The sequence below is a fragment of the Gossypium hirsutum genome, chromosome D05 (assembly GCF_007990345.1).
Source record: "Gossypium hirsutum isolate 1008001.06 chromosome D05, Gossypium_hirsutum_v2.1, whole genome shotgun sequence".
Classification (NCBI taxonomy): Eukaryota; Viridiplantae; Streptophyta; class Magnoliopsida; order Malvales; family Malvaceae; genus Gossypium; species Gossypium hirsutum.
In genome coordinates this window covers 46,689,468-46,709,578 of record NC_053441.1, presented here as the reverse complement: position 1 = coordinate 46,709,578, position 20,111 = coordinate 46,689,468, and the positions used below count along the sequence as shown (strand labels likewise).

Genomic DNA, 20,111 nt, shown 5'->3' with positions numbered 1-20,111 from the left:
AAAAACGCCGCAAAGACTTTTAGCGGTACTAAAAAGCGCCGCTAAAGGCATAAAAAAACGCCGCTAAAAACCTGTTTTGGTGTAGTGATTGTTTCTATGTTTGTCAGGGGGTTTGCTTGGATCTGGTTCTTTTTAGGGTTTTTTGGCTATTGTTTTCTTTTTAGTTGCTACTAGATTTCTTTTGTTTAGTGGTGTTTCAAGTGCCTCTTTTGCTGCCAACCAGCAGATTATAAAGAACAGCTTAGCATTGGAATTTGTTCCTGTTTTATTGCATGTCGTTGCTGAGTTGTTTTGTATTGGGCTTATTTTTGGGTTGTTTGTCAGGTTTTATCTAGGTTGTTTGTTAGGTTCTTTAGGCGGTTTCTTTGTACCGTTTCTTTTTGGACTTTAGGGGGTGTTGGTTTTTTGCCTTTTGTTTGGTTTAATGAATTTACGAGCGAAGTTTTCCTTCAAAAAAATTAAACATTTATATTATTTTGTTTTTAATTTCTCAAACATAGTATTATTGAAATGTTACAATTTTTGTAACAATTTTTTTCATCAAGTAAATATAAATTATTAAAGTTTGATATATACAACTTAACCCCATGCATCACAAGAGATAAAAAAACTAGTTATATATATTTGTTTCGTACCATACAGACCACTAATTTTTAATTAGGTAAACTAGACCATTAGTCTTTAAACTATGGATAAATTTTCGTTTTGGTCACTTAACTAAAAAAAGTTACAATTTGTTCACTGAATTATTCAAAAGTTTTCATTTAAGTCATTAAGCTGTTAAAATCGATGTTATATGACTTTCTTTATTTACACTACATCCACCAATTGAAAGCTCTATCTCCCTTCTCTTCTACAATTCAATTAACGGTTCTAGACATCACAAATCTGCAAATCAAAATTTAAATAACTTTTTTCTCTGATCTTTGGCATTGATTGTCAAATCAACTTAGATCTAAGGTATGTTCTTCTACTCGTCAATGGATACTGATTCACCAAATTGATGTCGAATCATCACTTGAAGCTCGTTGATGAAACACTTTTTGTAAAAAAAATTAACAATTGAGTAACTTAAATAAAAACTTTTGAATAGTTCAGTGATTTAAATAAAAAGTTCCAACTAGTTCAATAATCAAATTGTAACTTTTTTAATCAAGTGACCAAAACAAAAATTTATCCATAATTTAGTGATTAATAGAGTAATTTACCCTTTTTAATTTAATAACCTCAATGGATCCATCCGATTATATTTTATTTCATTATCCAAACAAGCTTTTAAACAAATTATAAATATATTCGAAGTTGTTGTTGGTGTTGGTGCTTTTACCCAATGGTGGGTCGTGGGATTCCAAGGCACATCTGCACAGCAATCCAGGCGATGACTGGCCGTGGAGACTACAAATACCCAACTCTCAATCTCAATAATAGGGTAATAAAACTAAAAAGTTTGCCATTAGGACTTAAATCTTGAGCTGAGTGTGACTTATAATATAAATATCGATTCAATAAAATAGCAGCCAACAATGCCAACTTCACATACACAGACAAACAAACCCCATCACTGCTCACTTTCTCTCTCGTCCATGAGAGAATAATATGAAAACTCCGAGAGCCTTGGAATTCGAGATAGTGGAGTTATTTGCATTTCCCACAAACATGCCCTTAACCCTAGCTTGGAAGGACTATTTCAACATTCACTTTAACCAAATTATTATACCTTTTCATTTTTATTAAATAATTATATTTATTATATGAATTTATACATTGATAATTCACTATATAGTGCTCGTTGTTAAAAAGTTAAATTATGTGCATTGTTTCTAAAAGAAATACTAATATATTTAATTTATACATAGTAAATAACTGATATTGTTGGTGTATAAATATATTAGTACATTAATAAATGTAAGATCTTAATTTTAAAGTGTAATAAAAAATTTAAATATATAAATAAATGCGACACTTATTATATTATTAATCTATTTATTATGTCTAAAAAACTGCACATACGAAATATCAAATAATTATCCTTTTAATAATACCATATTTTGTGATTAATTAATTTTATCTATATTTATCTATACTATTATCAAACTCCTAATTAGGTTTAGAATCACAAGTCACAAGACATTATTTCAATCGAACAAAAATTAAAAATCAAAATTTAAAATTTAAAATTACTAAATATATTATTACACGTGTGTATTCTTTTTAATATTTTTAATAATATTTTACTTTTTTAATCTTAAACATTTATTTTTAAAAAAATTCCTCCTAAAAAAAACTACTAATTTTTTTAAATAACCACCCACTCCATACAACACTACAATTCCCGTAAAAATTACAAAGCAATTTTAAAAAAATTATGAAATCAAAGTATCTTCCAAATTTATTTGACAAATCCACAAAAGATAGATCTTTTAAGAGTTGGTGTGCTCTCTTCAAACAATGTTTTTAATATTCAAATTTCCTTAAAAATATAATATATCTTATTATTACACTCATAATTATTTAAAATTTTCTTTCCTTTTAACTATTAAGTATAAAGCATAAAATTTTACCGTGACCCTCATAATGGATGTCAGGTAAAAAAAAAAAAAGCAAAAAGCTTTGATCTCGCCTTTATATACGACCCACCTTGTCCCCTTATGCATATATCCACACACTCTTTTCCTTACTAAGCTACTTTGCCATATTTGCTTTTTCAGCACAGACCTTCGCTACATATATTTTTCTTTTCATAGCCATTGATTCTATGAAAGATGACTGCCGGAAACACCCAAGGAGTTGCTGATGTCTGCTGGGAACATAAGGGAAATGGCGGTAGGAGCTGGTGCCGGTGGCATGACTGCTTGGTTTTTAAGTACGGGTGACAGAGAATGGCAAAAGAAACAAACAAGGCTTTGCAATTGTGCTGGGTAGCACCATCGTTGCATTGCGGGGAATTGAGGGTAGCGGTCCGATTTTACTTGACTCTAGTCTTAGAACATAACCTTTATTTTTTGTTTCTGCTTTGTTTAATCTCGAGTTATGTACGCTTCTTTTTCTTATTTTCCCTTATTTGAACGTGGGTTGTAAGAGATGCATACGAGGGAGCTAGCTTTTGTTTAAGGTTTGTACTCAAATTATGGGTTTGGTTTTGGGGTTTGGATAGTTTTGAAGAAAAAAATGCTGCTGGGAATGCATTCCTTACACCTATCATGTAATTTGCTTTCTAATGAGCTGAAACTAAAGATAAAAAGATTATAAATATCAGCGTCTCTTTATTCTTTCCATCTTTTCATTGAAAATGTGTTAAGAATCAAATTGGAGTAGATTTCAGGTTTTGCATTTGGTTGAGTTTAGGCCAAATTGCCTAAAAGACACATAGTAATAGCAATCCCCCTTTCTGGTTTTCCATCATAATCATTGGCTGATAAAAAAGATGAAGGAAAAAGAAAAAGGGGTGTGAGTTTTGGCCTGTAAAGCTTGGTGATTTCTAAGAAAGGAAATGCATGGCAGTGAGACTAGTCCTTTTCATAAAGGGAATCACTAAGCAAAGATGCTTGACTTGACTGCTGCTGTCTTCTTTTTTTAAAAACAAAAATTCTGAAACCCTTTGCAGTGAAGGATTCATTTTCTGACCCCTTCTGTCAATCAGTCAGGGATTCTCCTCAGCCCTGCTTTGGAATTTTGGATTTCAATAGCCTTTCTGCTTATATTTCTTAAAGCCCATTTTAGGTCTGCATATAACACTTAAATAAATTAAACCTGTATGGTGTTAAGGCCCATATTTCGGGTGGTATGGTCATGGGTTCAATTCTGCTATTAGTCCCTGTACTTTGTAAAAATTATAAATTAAGTCCATATACTATAATTTGATCAATTTTAGTCCTTGTATTTTTTAAATTGGTCAGTGTTAGTCCCTGTACTCTTCAATTTTGAAATTTTAGTCCTAGACCTAAACAGTAGCAATTAATTTTGTTTGGTTAAACTAAAATTAGTAGTTCTAAATTTTGTCCATATTCTCCAATTGGACTATTTTAAGTCACTATACTTGGTGAATTTTAGAATTTCAATTTTAACGTAAATGATAATCGTTAGTCCATTAATTGTTTTTTTAGTGAGTAATATGTGAAGACAATAAACTAACATGACATTATACATATGATAATATGTTTGACACATTAAATTTTGGAAGTAACCAAACTTAATGAATTTAACAATCATAATTTGTTGAGGAATGAAATTTTAAAATTAAAAAAAATATATAGAAAAATTAGAAATAATCAAATTAATTAAACTCAGAGGAGTAATAAGAAAAGTTAACGGTCATACTTAAAACTGATCGGACCTGGAGAGTAGTTGTTCTCTAGATTGCCTTCCGTTTGTATATTTTCTTTTCAGTGACGTAGTTGAGTAAGAATTCAGATAGAACTAATTATTGGTATAAGCATCATTTAAGCTTTTCTGGTAGTAATAAGGTTATATGTAATTTATGGCGTCATTCATGATTTTCATCCCAAACACTATACTTCCTTTATCCAACTTAAAATTGATAGGATAAATCCTTTTTTTTTAATTTCTTTTGAGCTTAATATAAATTTGGTTAGTTGAGTAAATCAATCTATTCAATTCCAATTAACTAAAATAACCACTTTAATCAAAATAGAATATTTCCGTTCAATCAATTTTAATCTATTTTTTACACACACGCGTGAAGACTAAAACAAAAATTGAAAATGAAATTTTACAGGAAATAACTCCATAAAGATCCCTCAAGGGCAAAACCAGAACAATTTTTAAGAGAATCGAATGAAATTTTAATTTTTTATACAGTATATATCATTATAATTTTTTTAAAAGATTAAATCAATTTTTTATAATTTTAAAGAGGTCAAAGTATAATTTTTAATCTTTATTAATTTAAAAATTTTTTAAAAAAATTAAAAGATTTAAATGACAATTTTTGAGAAGATGATAAAGAAACTCCTATACATGGTAGTCAATTATGACATCAAATATGTTTTTTTCTAATTTATAAAACTCAACCTGTTTTGTAGTTACCATAAATTCTAAATGTTCTTTTCTCTCCCCTATTATCTTAATATTATCTTGAAATCTAAAACAACTTGGGTTCTTATTTTTCTTTTTTCAAACAATATCACATAAAATATGCTTTTTTTTATTTACCTTAATAATAAATTAATAAGATTACCATAAAAGTAAAATCATAAAGCATCTTTACCCTCACTACTTCATGTAAATAAATAGCAATCTGATATTGATAATTTGTACACCAAGATAACTATTTTCTTATTGGACAAAAAAATACAAAAAAGTAAATAAAAAAGGACTATTTACAGCAGTGAAAAAGAAAATTCTTCAAAAAATTTCTAAGGGAAAAAAAACCCTACGATGGAGAAAAAGGGTTCTAAAAAGAAAAAGAAAAATAGTTGTAAGAAAGAAAGTTGAATGACAACCCTCTCAAAACAAATAGTTGAAAACAAAATAATATCCAATCCAGCCGGAACCTAAGAAAGGGGGGGCCAAAAATACCAGAATTTCTAAAATCTTGGTCGGAATCTAATTAACCCAAAGAAAACCAGGCAAGCAAATCTTCACCGACGCGTCTCCGCGTGAAACCGACGCGCTGATCGATTTTGAGAGGGGATCGACAAACCGGGCAGTTAAATTTTAGTTGATCAAGCCAACCATCAAAGCAATCCTTATGAAATACATGGCAGCAATCGAGCTTCCTCACCTGCTCCCCATCTCTTAGGCTGCACAAGCACACAACACAATCAGAGCCCTTTCCTCCCGCGCCGCCACAGTATTTGTAGGAGAAAGCCTTGTTTAAGTTGAGCTGCTCGGCGAGTACGATGAGACTGGCGAGGCCGGAGCCAAGGACTCCAACATCGTCGATGGTAGTGGGCTGGTCTGGGCAAGGGAGAAGGCCAATCAAATGGAGGGAACCAAAGAGGAGTCTTCGGAGATAACCGACGCAGTTAGCGATTATTGCTACGAGAAGAAGCGGGATCGAATCTGAGGACACGTCGCTCAGCTGGCTTTGTAATCCCATCTTTCTTATTTTAGTTTCAGAAAATGTGGAAGTGGATTTGTAGAAAAAGAGTAGTAATATGTAATATGTGTGTGTATATATATTTATAAGCTGAAAGGTGGAATGGAAGAGATTAGATTTTATATAGAGAAATAGAAGCATACAGCGATAAGAAAGAAGAAAAGAAGAAAGAGATGATGTAGGGAAAAGAAGAGGAGAGGAGAGGAGCGGCTAAAGAACGGGAGATTAGGGCCATGTGTGGTGGGGTCCGCTTGTTGAAATTGTTTATTTTCTTTTTCCTTTTTCCTTTTTCCATGCTTTAATACTAACTTCGTTCTATACATCACAAGCTGTGTATTTCTGTATTCCTATTCTTATTCTTTATGTAACTTGGGATTTAATTTTTCATTCATCTATCTATTCTTCTATTATATATTTATATAATATTTTGAAAACCCAACAATTTATGATCTCCTATTTGTATTATTTTTATATTTTTTATGATTAGCAGTTATATTGTCTTTACACTTAACATGGGTCGGGACACCCATTCAGTCTCGAAGGTCCGCCTGAAAAGTGAAAGGATTTCGGCAAAAATATGGGCCCAAAAAATTAGTTTGGATAAAAAATAAGGCCTGTTTCTAAATCGGTCAGGCGTCGAATAAGAATTTTTTGCCCAAACTCGACCCGATTTGTCTAAAAGTTTTTTTTTTGCTGTTGTTTGTTGTTGTTTTATTACCATTTTGCTATTATATTATTACTATCTTATTGTTATTGTTTAGATATTGTATAACTCTTGTTTTATTGTTAATTTTCCTACAATTTTAGAGGCATTTGTTTGTTAAGTTGAAACTATTAGTGTTAACAAGTATCAATACTTTTTCTAATATATTTTAAATTTGTTGTGAAACATTTATTTTAATATTTTTAGTATATTTGATGTATTATATTTTTTAAATTTATTTTTATATAAAAATAATATAAAATTTTAATACGGCCAGGTCAAATTGGACTCAAGTTTAGTATTTTTTATTTGGACTAAGCTTGGATAAAATTTTAGACTCATTTTTTAAGTCAAGTCGAGCCCAAACTTAAGAAATAGACCTAAAATTTGACATCGACCTAACTCGACTCATGATCTAAGTTTAATTCTCTCTGCAATTATTAGGTTTACTTCATTGATGATAAGTTTAACCCACTTAAATTCCGTTTATTTCAATCAAATAAAAGAGAAAAATTGAACTGATTATAATCTTGTAAAATTCCAATTCCAATTTAATATGATATGAAAATATGTTACATGACACAATATTATTGGTCAAAGTATTGGTCAGCTCCATATTATATTGAGATTATTAAATTAGTCTTATTAAAAAATTAACTTTATCTTTTTTTTTGAATTATAATAATAGGGTAAACTCGAATATCTTTTTCTTTTTGAATTACAATAACAGGATAAAATTCTAACAACTAACGCAACTAGCACGACTCGAACCCAGGTTATACTTAAGGTGATGAACACCATTGACTATCAGGCCATCACATAGAGTTTAATTTACTTCAATTTCTAAAATAAAGTATCTTATAAGTAAAATAATTCATAAATGAATTTGGTTTGAAGAGGTATGTTTTGTTTTGATTGCAACTTATGCATTTCAGGTTGGATATGTGATATAAAGAAGAAAACATTTTCAAGCGATTAATTAGTGTGTGTATATATATAATTGTAGTCCTCAAATATGGACATAGAAATGTATGTTGGTGGGAGTGTGACCCAAATAAGTGGGAGATCAGAAGCACATGCAATGCACCATTTACCATAAACATGGTTACCTTTTGTCCAACTAATTGAATATATATAATCAGATGTCATAAATAATTCTAAAACCTAATTCATCAACATTAATTAATATTCATGTGTGTTCACACTTTAGACAACAGCGCACAAAATGCTAAAGGGCTAAGAGAGTTTTAAGGCCTCATTCTCAATTAAGTTCCTTACTATTATTATACTTTTGATGTATTTTTAATATGAATGTCGGCTATTGATAAAGCTTGGACGGAAATGTGGCCTTCAACCCTTTATTTATTCATTAACAGAACTTTCGTGATTATAAAATTGGAGTGGATGGACAATTGGATAGATAATCCAGATTTGATGTAAATAAAAAATCAAATAACCTAAATTATTTATTATTATATTAATAATTAGTTAATTTTATTTCATTATTTTAATTGATATTTTATAACGTTAGTGAAAATCAAATTTGTATGTAATGTGGCTTTAGTTGAATTGATAACATCGAGATAATGAAAATTCTGATGTATTGAGTTCAAATCTCATTTTGTGCATGTATTTTTTTTTTAGAATTTATATAAAAAGATAAAAAAATTATCTTCAAAGCATATTTTGTTGCTTTATAAAAATAAGGGTTTTTGGTAATTTCATAATTGAGTTGAAACCCGATTGATGGGTGACATCAACTCAATAAAAGCCTTAAGAGGTCGACTCATTCAGAAAAAGTCTTCCAAGTGTCGTCTGCCGAGTAGTCAACCAATCCTCCAACAACCAAAGATATTATCCCTCTGTGGGGGCATTTTGTCCCTTGTACTCTGTTGAGAGCCAACGTGTCGTGAGCAATTGCCCTGTGGTCCTAGTTCGTAGAGTCGGGAGTGCCTTGGTGTTGCACGTACAAGTAGAGAAAAAGAGAAAAACAAGTTCTCAACTCAAATGAGAGAATATGATTTTTATTGAACTGATGAATAACTCCAATGGTTCTAGCTTTTTATATTCTTTACAATAGCTAAAATTAATAAGCTCAAAGCTAAAAATAGCAAAACTAAATACAAAAAAATCTTCAACCATATTTGGTAATCCCTAATTTTTAAAGATGATTTATTTACCAAATATAAAAATATCTCAACAATCCCTCCCTTAAACTAAAAGTACACTTTTAGTTTAATACATATTTACTACTTGACGTTAAAGGCCAAGTGTTTTCTTGAACTTTGACAAATGATGCCAACTTGAGAGGTTTGGTTAATACTTTAGTAACTTGATCCTCACTTATGCAATACTCTAGCTCAATTCTCATTCATTGTTAAGATCTCATAGAAAGTAATATCTTACATCAATATGCTTGTTTCTTTCATGCAACACAAGATTCTTTGACAACTTGATGGTTGAGTTGTTATCACAAAAAATTATAGTGGCTCTTTCCGGCTTGAATTGTAGTTGTTCAAGGATTCTCCTAAGCCAAATAGCTTGACAAGCACAAGCTGTAGCAGCAAAAAATTTAGCTTTTGTGCTTGATAATGGATTGCTTCTTAGATGACCATGAATTAGCCCCTATGCCAAGCATAAAAACATAGTCTGAAGTGCTCATTCTGCCATCTTGATCTCCTACATAATCATTGTTAGTGAAGCCAATCATGTTTGAATTTTCACCTTTCTTGTAGAAAATTCAAAAAATCCTTGGTTTCTTACAAGTAACAAAGGATTCTCTTGGCAGCTAATAAATGCTTTTCAGTCGGGCTCTCCACGCACCTGCTAATAAGACTCACAAAATACATAATGTTTGGCCTCGTAGCAGTTAGATACATCAAATTGCCTACAATTTGCTTGTAAAGTGTGCTACCACCTATTTCTCATCTCCTTCTTTAATTAGCTTTAAGCCAAACTCAGTTGGAGTGTTGGTGAGCTATAATTCATCATTTTAAATCTGTCCAAAATTTCATTCACATATTTTTCTAGGGGACAAAAATTTCATGATCAGATTACATCACTTCTAGGCCAATGAAATAGTGCATCGTCCTAAGATTAGACATCTCAAACTCATCCATCATAGATTTATTGAAATCAACAAACAAGGCACTATCATTCCCAATAAAAATAAGATCGTCAACATATAAGTACACAATGAGCACTTTTGAAACCCTAATTTCAAAAAATAACCCTCAATGCGACCATACCAAACATGTGGAGCTTGTTTTAGTCCATTAAGAGCTTTCTTCAATCGATAAACTTTATGCTCATCTCCAACCTTAATATAACCAAGAGGCTATTCAACAAATACCTCTTTCTCTAAGTATCTAAGTAAGAATGTTGATTTGACATATAACTAGAAGATAGGCTAAGAGTTTTGTGCTGCCAAAGCAATCACCAATATGATGGTGTCATGTCTTGCAACTAGGGAAAAATCTTCTGTGTAATCCACACCAAACTCTGGTTTGTACCCCTTAGCTATTAACCATGCTTTGCACTTGTCAACCTCCCATTTTTCCTTCATCTTTATCTTGTAGACCCACTTGACTCCATCAGTCAGCTTCCAAGTATCATTCCTTTTAATGACTTCGATTTCAGCATCCATTGTCTCTTTCTATTTTTCCTTGACAACACTTTCAAAACTTATTGGGTCATAATCTACAAATAATGCAAAATGGGCAATTGCATCATCATTTTCTCTAATTTCGATTACCTCATAAGCTCGTATCCATGCGAGCCTTCTTTGAACACGATGAAGTGTTTTAGCTGATGCACAAGTTTCTTCTTCATATGTAGGCAATACTTCAGCGGCTGGTGAAGAAGTATTCTCGGGCATTTCTTTAACTTCATTATCACAAAGGACTTAAGTAGGTTGCGCTTCATCCCAATCCCAAGTGTTCTCTTCATCAAATACAACATCTCAGTTAATCACGACCTTCTTTATCATAGGATTGAACAATTTGTATGTCTTTGATGTTTTTATAATACCAAGAAAGACTTTCTCACCTCTATCATCAAGATTTTTCCTTTTTCCTCTTGGACATGTGAATAGGCAATTGCACCAAAAATCTTTGAAGTGATAAAATACCTTTTACCTCCATTAGAAATTGGATCTATTGGCCCACAAATGTCTAAATGCACCAATTCCAATACCTCTTTTGATCTCCATGACTTGCCTTTGGGAAATTGAGATCGATTTTTTTTGCCAACAACAAATTCTTCATAAACTAGAAAGGGAGTGTGATATCCTTAACTTACTATTGAGTTAGGAACAATACCAAGTCAGGTTAGGTATACTTGGGAATTTTAGAAATAGATAAAATAAGAATTTTTAAGTGTTAGAATACAAAGTAGTTAGAGCAATAGAAAATTAAAAATACTCTTGAAATAAGAGAAATTAATCCAGGGTATTGACTTAATTGTAAGAGAAAAAAAAGTCTTAGGAAAAAAGTAAGAACATTAAAAATTTCATTTTACCAAAATAAAATATGATTCACGGATCATATTATAGAGAAACTTGGAGGATTAAATGGTAATTACTCAAACAAGATAATTATGGAAAATGTAATGATTAAGGACTATTATGTAAAAACATGATTGGTGGAATGTTTTGATATTTGCTATTTTAATTATTAAACTAATAAGACATTATTATAGAATAGTTGAGAAAGATGATGAAAAATCATTCATCTTTCCCCATTTCCTACGCCACTTCCATTTTCTCTACCTTTGTATCTTTTGTTTTTTTTATTACAAACAAGTCTTTTCCACCATTTTCAAGCCTTTCAAGCTTAACTCATTCAATTTCTTTCATGAATACTTAGTGAAATCAATAGAGAAACCTAGTATCCACCTTAATTTCATGAAAAGAGTATCAATAGTTATCTTGGAAGAGAGAGGAAATAAAAAATAGGGTTTGATTAGAAGAGATCAAGGTAAGAATGATAATTTTTTTATGAAATTCATGTTAGTTTCATTTGAATAGCATACATATATGTTATTTGATTACGATTTTAATAAGTAAATGTTACATTTTTATATGGAAATGAAGGAAAAAAGAAGAAAAATACATGATTAATTGGTGATAAAGGCAAAGAAGTAACCAATGAGTGAAGAAAGAAAAAAATGTTTCCTCTAAGCATTCATTGGCTGTAAGTACTTCAAGAATTTTACTTTGGTTTAATTTTAATCTGGGTATGAATTATGCTAAAATAATTAATTTAATTAAAATATGTTAATATTATGTGTGTAAAATTTTAATAAGTAGCGATAAATATAATTAACTTTAATTATATGAAGAATTGATTTGATAAGCTAAAATAATAGTAAAAATTATTAAATTGTAAAGTGTACAAAATTGTTATAAGAATTGAACTTATGATGAATTGGATTGGACTATGAATGAAGTGTAAGGAATTAATGAATGTATGAATACTGAAAATGGGGTTGAATTACAAAGTATAATGAATTTTATGATAATAAGGACTAAAAAACTAAAAAATTTAAATTGTTTTCATTTGAATAAGTGGATGGAATAAATTTATTAGAAGCCCATGTAAACGAGATGGGAACTAGTAGGTTATGAATGGTATGCCATTAGGAAATCCTATGCACGCAAATGAAAGTGGCGCTTCGGTGTAATTAAAATGTGATATTTTAGTGCAATCCAAATGTGGAACTTCAGTGCAAATGAGTTGTGGCACTTTGGTGCAGTATTGTGATTGTTCTGTATATAATATATGTTCTATTTAGTCTACAATGGGCTATACAAATGAAACATGGTAAGAGGAAATTATCAACGGGTTTGGTAAGTGATTTAAGCCTTGCAAATTAATCCTTATTTATTAGTGTTGGCTTTATGAAATTATACATTTTCTAACATTAACTAAAACTTAAATAGAAAGTTTAATTCTTGTAATGCATAGGTAAATGTTAGACTTGAATTGCTAGAGTGGAGAATCGACGTTAGCTCATCGCATCACATCCCAAGCTTGAAAGAAAGTATGTTTTGAATATTTTGGTACTAGCTATGGCATGTACATAGGTAAAGCTTAGTTGTGAATATAAGTCTTTTGGTGAACCTATTGGCAGAACATGAAACTCTTTGCTAATTTTATAAACTTAGCCTTAATTGAATGAGTTCATGATGAATTATGTGAATATTGAGTTTGGAATTGAACTTATATGAATGATATGATAAATGAATTGGCTGGAATATGATGCTTGATTAGGGTTTTAGGTGATGAAAATTAAAGTAATGAAAAATTCATGAAAATAGAATGCATGTCGTGAGGTCAAAATTATCATGTCGCAACGACATAAGACAGTAAGTGACGTTGCAACATGGAACCTCCAATGTTGCAACATCAGCTTGAAACTTTAGAAATTTTACAACTTAGTCCTTGATTGATTTTAGATTATTAAAAGAGTTGTTAGAAGCTTGTATAAAATTTAGACATTAGTTTGAATTGTGTTAGAAATGTATAAATATCTTAATAACTTGAATGGAATGATAAAATGAATTGAAATTAAATTGTCATTGCTTCGACAACAAATGTAGCATTTTGATATCTTGACCCAATGATCAGGTTTGGTATGAGGGTGCTACAGGGGGAGATAATTGAAGGAAGAATAATCACCATATATTTTTTTTCAAGTATCTTCAAACCATCAAAGTTTAAATGATGATAGACAAAATGCCACAACCATTAAAGATCTTTAACTTCTGCCATCAAACAAGATTAAACAGCCTCAATGTTTAATGGAAACAACCTGTTCTGACTTATTTTCACAATAGCAACAACTCTTCTAGAAGGATCACAAATCTCACAAGCACCATTCCTAAGAGTGACAACATACCCTTTTTCCAACAATTGACCAACACTTAACAAATTGTTTTTTTTAATTAGATATGGTTTCTACAAAACTATTCTTGATTTTAATACTAATGTTACCTTTTCTCATGACATCCACAGTGGAATAATCACCAAATTTGACTATTGAAACAAAATCATCATTTAAATACGGAAAAGATGATTTACTTCCACACATGTTTTTATTGCAGCCTGTATCCACATACCAAACATCTGGCTCAGGTTCCTTTCAACTTGAACCACCATCAACAAGGTCTCTCCTTCCTTGTTCTCTGAAGCATAACATTCAAAATGATAATGACCAAAATTTTGACATATGAAGCATTTTATCTTGGATTTATCAAAATCTCATCCTTTGTCTTTACTTTGGTCATCATTGATTCTATAATTCTTGCTACCACCATCTCTACTACCTCGATCTCCTTTTCATCTATCTATACCTCTACCTTTACCCTTCCTCTAAAATTGAAAGAAGAAATAAAAGTAGAAGCCTTCAAAGCTTGTTCCTTGGAGGCTAAATTACGATTCATCTTCTACTCATACACCAACAAAGAGCTTTGCAACTCATCAAGAGACAATTCATATATGTCTTTTGACTTTTCAATGGCACAAACGGCATAATCAAACTTAGGCATCATAAAGCGTAAAATCTTCTCCACCATGGTGACATCCTCTATTTTCTTACCATGAAATCGCATTCTGTTACAAATCTCCATGGTTTTTTCACAATAGCTAGTGATAGATTCCCCTTCCTTTATCTGTAAAGTCTCGAAGTCCCTCCTCAAGGCTTGAAGTTGTGTTCGCTTTACTTTGATAGAGCTTTGATAATCTTTTCTTCATGGAATCCTATGTATCCTTGGAAGTTTCTTTGCAAAGAATAGTTTCCACGATGGGACGACCAATAGCCTGTAAGAGATAATTTTTTGCCTTCAAATCTTTCAGCTTTCTTGTTTCGAACTCTACTTTTTGGGCCTACATCAAAGTTTCTCCTTCCATATGCTCTTCGATACCTACCTCAATAATTGACCAATACTCTTTTGACTATAGGAAATTCTCCATCAGCATACTCCAATGGTCATAGTGACCATCAAAACAGGGAATGGCTGCTTGAACAAAACTACTATTTAATGCCATAAGTAAAATCTTTTCTAGGCTAACGAAAATAAACTTGGGTTTGATACCACTGTTGCACTTACAAGTAGAAAAAGAGAGAAAAATAAGCTCTTAACTCAAATGAAAAAAAATGATTTTTATTGAATTGATGAATAACTCCAAATGGTTCTAGCCTTTTATAGGCTTTACAATAGCTAAAATTAGTAAGCACAAAGTTAAAAATAGTAAAACTAAATATGAAAAAATCATCAACCATATTTGGTAATAACTAATTTTAGGGATGGTTTATTTACCAAACATTAAAATATCTCAAAACTTAGTTGGTGGACCTGCAAGACTCAAGGGAGAAGTGTCAGTATAGGGCGTATGAATAATTATAGAGCTCACCTAGGTGTGTAGGGACTTCAACCATCAACCAGCAGTATATAAGCTACTTACTTGCAACTATGGTATCATTTGGGCTACACCCGGGTGAGCTTGATGATTATTCACACCTTATACTAACACCTCCCTTAAGTCTTGTAAGCCCATCAACCGAGGTACTCCCGATTCTACTAGGTCCACCAAGTAGCCACTCATGACACACTTGCTCTTTGCAGAATGCAAGAAAGAATATCCCTATCTGATGATAATACTTCCGATTATGAGGGACCAATCGACTACCCAATAAACAATACTTCGAAAATTTTCTATTAAAAGAATCAACTCGCGTATACAATATTAACTCAACCAAATTTATTAATTTGATGAGATATGGAATAAGCATAGAATCACTTTATCCGAAAAAAAAGGGACTGGTGTAACGACTCAATAGTCATGGGTGTTAGAAAATGTATTTCTGAGACTTTGTTATTTTAAATTGGACTTGTAAATATTTTTAATAAATATTTACGAAGCTAGTTGTGTGGTTAATTAGGTTTGGTTAGGTGAATTTGTATGAATTATGAGTAATTAAATATAAGGATTAAATTGTATAAAAGATGAAAGTTAAATTATAAATTAAAGAAAAACTAAAAGGACTAAAGAAGCAATTATGCCAATGGTCATAATTGAGGTGGCATAAGTGTATATATTATGAAATTTTAAAGTTAAAATATATATTATAATATTATAATATTAAAACTTAAATATTAAGTATATATTAAGTATATATTAAGTATATATTAAGTATAAATTATATTATATTATATCATATTATATTATATTATATTATAATAAAAAAAAGAAATAGAAACAAACAAACAAAGAAAGCCAAACGAAACAGAATAGAAAAAGGAAAGAAAAAGAAAAAAGGAGAAAGACGAAGGGCCTTAGGGGCTTCAAAGTTTCAAGCTCAATTGGTTAGTCAATTTAGTTCTTTTTTTATTGTAATTTTTATGTTTTTGGAATCCCGATATTAAATACTACCCGACCCATGTCAAAATTTTAGAAATTATTAAGTTTTTAAGTGATATTTATGTTGAATAATTTTAGTATTAGGGACTAAATTGATAGATTTTTAGGTTAGAAATGAAAAAAAAGGATTAAATTGTAGAGCAAATTGTAATTTTTGAGTAATAAGGACTAAATTGTGAAAAATTTGAAATTTAGGGATTTAAGTGAAATTAGAGAGTTAAATCTAGTTTAAAGTGGAAATTGAATGAAAATATAGGATTCAATGTAAATAAATAAAGTTAGTCTCGGTTTAGGGACTAAATTGGAATTTAGACAAATGTTGAGTAAAAATTGAAATATGCAATATGAAATTGAATTGTATTGTATTGATGAATTTTAATTGTTTTAATTCCGTAGCTAACATCGTACTAGATCCTCGATTAAAAAGGGGAAAGATAAAGTCGACGTGGAATAGCTCGGAATTCCTGGTTTGTATTTCTATAATCCGAATCTAATTATTAATTATTGTATCTTGATGTAATGCTTAGGGTAAGTGGTTAAGGTGATTATTTGGTATTTTGATATTGAATTGAGTTAAAGTTGATGGAAATTGGTTGAATTGGTTTACATATATTATGATTGTATTGATTATTTGATTTGAATTGAATTTATGTGATTATATGAAAAATTGATATTGGTTATTGGTTATTTTTGAAATGTGAAATTTAAACCCTATTAACTGCATCGGGTTGAATCAGATATAGATGGCATGCCATAGGACTGGAAGAGTTCAGGGATTTCTTCGACTTCGAGTCGATGAGACATTTGGTGTCAATTTACTACTTTGGATTAATTCGATGAGGCACTGGGTGCCAATTTACTCCGGTTTAACCGATGAGACATTGGTTGTCAATTTATTACTTTGAATTATCCGATGAGGCACTGGGTGCCAAACTGGTGTGTTTTGGTTGGATCCGTGGATCCGTCCGAGTCCGAGTCATGTTAATAGGGGTAAATGAATAATAAAGTTTTATAATTGATATTGAAATGGTATGGTATGAGAAATGGAAGTGAAATAGTGAATTGAAAATAGAATGTGAAATATGTTGCAAATATATGAAATATATGAGTTATATACTCATGGAATGACTATGGAATGGATATTACAATTGTATAATGAAATGTGAAATAAATTGTGAAAAGCTATTTATATAGAAAATATGAGAATTGAGATATTTGTGAAACAAATGAAATATGATATGGTTGTTGTAATAATTAAATATTAATATGTGTTTATATTTCAATTGTATATTTGTAATTTCTTATCTTTAAATATTCGGATTATAGAAATACCACTGAGTTTTACTCAGCGTATGGTTTTGTTTCCTGTGCGCAGGTTAGGTACTTAACTTTTGATCGCCAATTCAACATCCAACAACGATCTCGAACTCAAATGTGGTGATGTTTATCCTTTGTGTCGGCATGTACCTAGGGTGTCTAAATAATAGTTATGTTGTGGTTTGATTGTAAGTAGGTTATAAACTTAATTTTGGTTGGTTTTAAACGTATAAATATGTGTTTGTTTTTTAAATTATATTATGGCATGGTAAATTGAACTAAATCTAGATAGGTGCATGTGAATTTAATTCTATGTTTAAGTGCTCATGAAGTAGGCAAATTGATTTGGATTTGGTATGTTTATAATTTGGATTAAAATGATGCTTTGATGGCTTGTTTTGATGATATGAAATGTTTGAAATTTCTGTCTGTTTGATCTATAAACTTCGGTAATACTCCCTAACCTGATTCTGGCAAGGGATACGGGTTGGGGGTGTTACAACTAGTTTCATAAATTTTTTAATTAAATAAATTTAAACTTTTAATCAAATAACTATATTAAAGATAAAATCAAACAGGCATTATTATCAATTAAAAATTATATTTAGTATTTATTTAACATTAAAATTATTTTTAAAAAAATTACAAGTATAATAACAATAAAAAAAATACAATTGACTATTTATAATTATAATTAACGTTATATGCTGATTGATAAACAAAAGCATCTATTTGGAACCCTACATGGTGAAAACTTAAGCAAGATTAAATTTGAATTAAAAATCCTTACATAATTTACTTATAAAACTTAAATATCAAATATCAAATTTTTTAACCAACCCTACCATTTAGTGAAAACTAAAATATTTGGTACACTGGCAATGTATTTTTTTTATTCCACAAGCACCCTTAAAAAATTGTTATGTATCTCTCTTTTTTAAAAATATTTATTTTTTAATATTTTACTATACCTCTAAATGACAATTATCAATCCCCTGACTCTATTTGTACAGACTAAAAAACTCTACTGATAATACCAATATTTCCCTATTTTAAGTATTTAATTTTTTTATTTAATTGATTTAACTGATTGGATAAAAAAAGAGAAAACTATTAACTCTTTAACCTTATGTTTCAAAGTGTATTTTAAAGGAGTTCCATTGTTTCTATTATTTCATCTTAGTTAGATTTGGTTCAAATTCTTAAGTTAATTGGCATGAGTATTATTGCCAATGCAGAAAAACGTGGGTTTGAGTGCACTGAAGTGCATTATCCTCCTATTTATGGGTTGGGAAGGGGCTATGAGTAGTTCTAGGTATTGTGTCAAAAAGATTTGGTTCAAGAAATATAAGATTATAAGATTATTTTTGTTAATAGGATTATTGAAATATAAGATTTTTAGTAAATTACTAAGAATGTTATATACCTTGTTTGGTTCATTTGGCTGGAATATAATATTTTGGTATTTAATTGACAGAATATGAGATTATCTAAAAGCATATTTTACTAAATTGTCTTCATTATAAAATTTATTTTTTAGCATGATTAAGTCCTTTAATTTTTTAATTTCAATTTTCATAAAAATGTGATAAATTATAATAATTTTTTATTACACTTTATATTTATTAATAAATATATGATATTGGAATAAATTTATTAAATCATAACTATAGTAATTTATGAAAATGATTGCATGACCAAATAACTTGTCATTCCATAATGACTTGTGGTGCAAGTTGTACCCACATGACCAACCACAACTCGTTTATAAATCGATTCTATTGGTTGACAGTTTTTTATATTTATCCTTATGTTTTTACTTATCTTATAAGCAATAAAATTGTAAGATTTTTATCTGTAACAAAAAGGAAATCTATCTCTATCACATGAGGAGAATTAGCGCCTTGAAGAGCGTTATTCCAAATATGATTCTTGAAGAGTTCTTATCCTTATCTTAGCAACAAGTTATGAACAAATCTTAGTCCAAGCATGATATTTGAAATTAAATATAGACCTTGAAGATAATATATTTGACAAGGCTTTTGGAGATAAATTTCATGATAAAACTTTTGAAATTAAATGGGTTTTATCCCAGTTTATATGGAAGATATTTTGAACTTAATCAAGGGAGATTTCATAATCCATATGTAAAGGATCTAATTTGTTGGAAGGAATAATATGAGAGACAAGTTATATGTTCATGGTAAGAACCTTTTTTGAATGCATTTTTATTGTTTATCCACCTCTGAGTGACTAGTTAGCAACCTTTAGTAGGAGAGGTTATCTGAAAAGAGTTCATACTAAATGTGCTAAGGTGCACTACACCAGAACAGTTTTTTAGCGGCGTTTTTTAGGCATTTAGCGGCGCTTTTTAACGCCACTAAAGGCATTTGCGGCGCTTGAGGAAGCGCCACAAAAAAATGCTGCTAAGGATAACGTCGCTAACTTTTGCGGCGCTTACAGAAAAAAACGCCGCTAAAGGTCATGTTTCTTTAGCGGCGCTTAGGAAAAAAACGCCGCTAAAAGTAATGTTCTATAGCGGCGCTTAATAAAAAAAATACCGCTAAAAGTAATGTTCTATAGCGGCGCTTAATAAAAAACGCCGCTA

General features: G+C 30.4%; 1 protein-coding gene across 1 annotated transcript; it reads right to left on the bottom strand.

The window, feature by feature from the left end:
* Positions 1–5,242: 5,242 nt before the first annotated feature.
* LOC107903974 (E3 ubiquitin-protein ligase RHA2A) lies at positions 5,243–6,446 on the bottom strand. Its single transcript, XM_016830211.2, has one exon. The coding sequence runs from the start codon at positions 6,200–6,202 to the stop codon at positions 5,570–5,572; it is 633 nt and encodes a 210-aa protein (XP_016685700.1). The 5' UTR covers positions 6,203–6,446; the 3' UTR covers positions 5,243–5,569.
* Between the last annotated feature and the right edge of the window lie 13,665 nt (positions 6,447–20,111).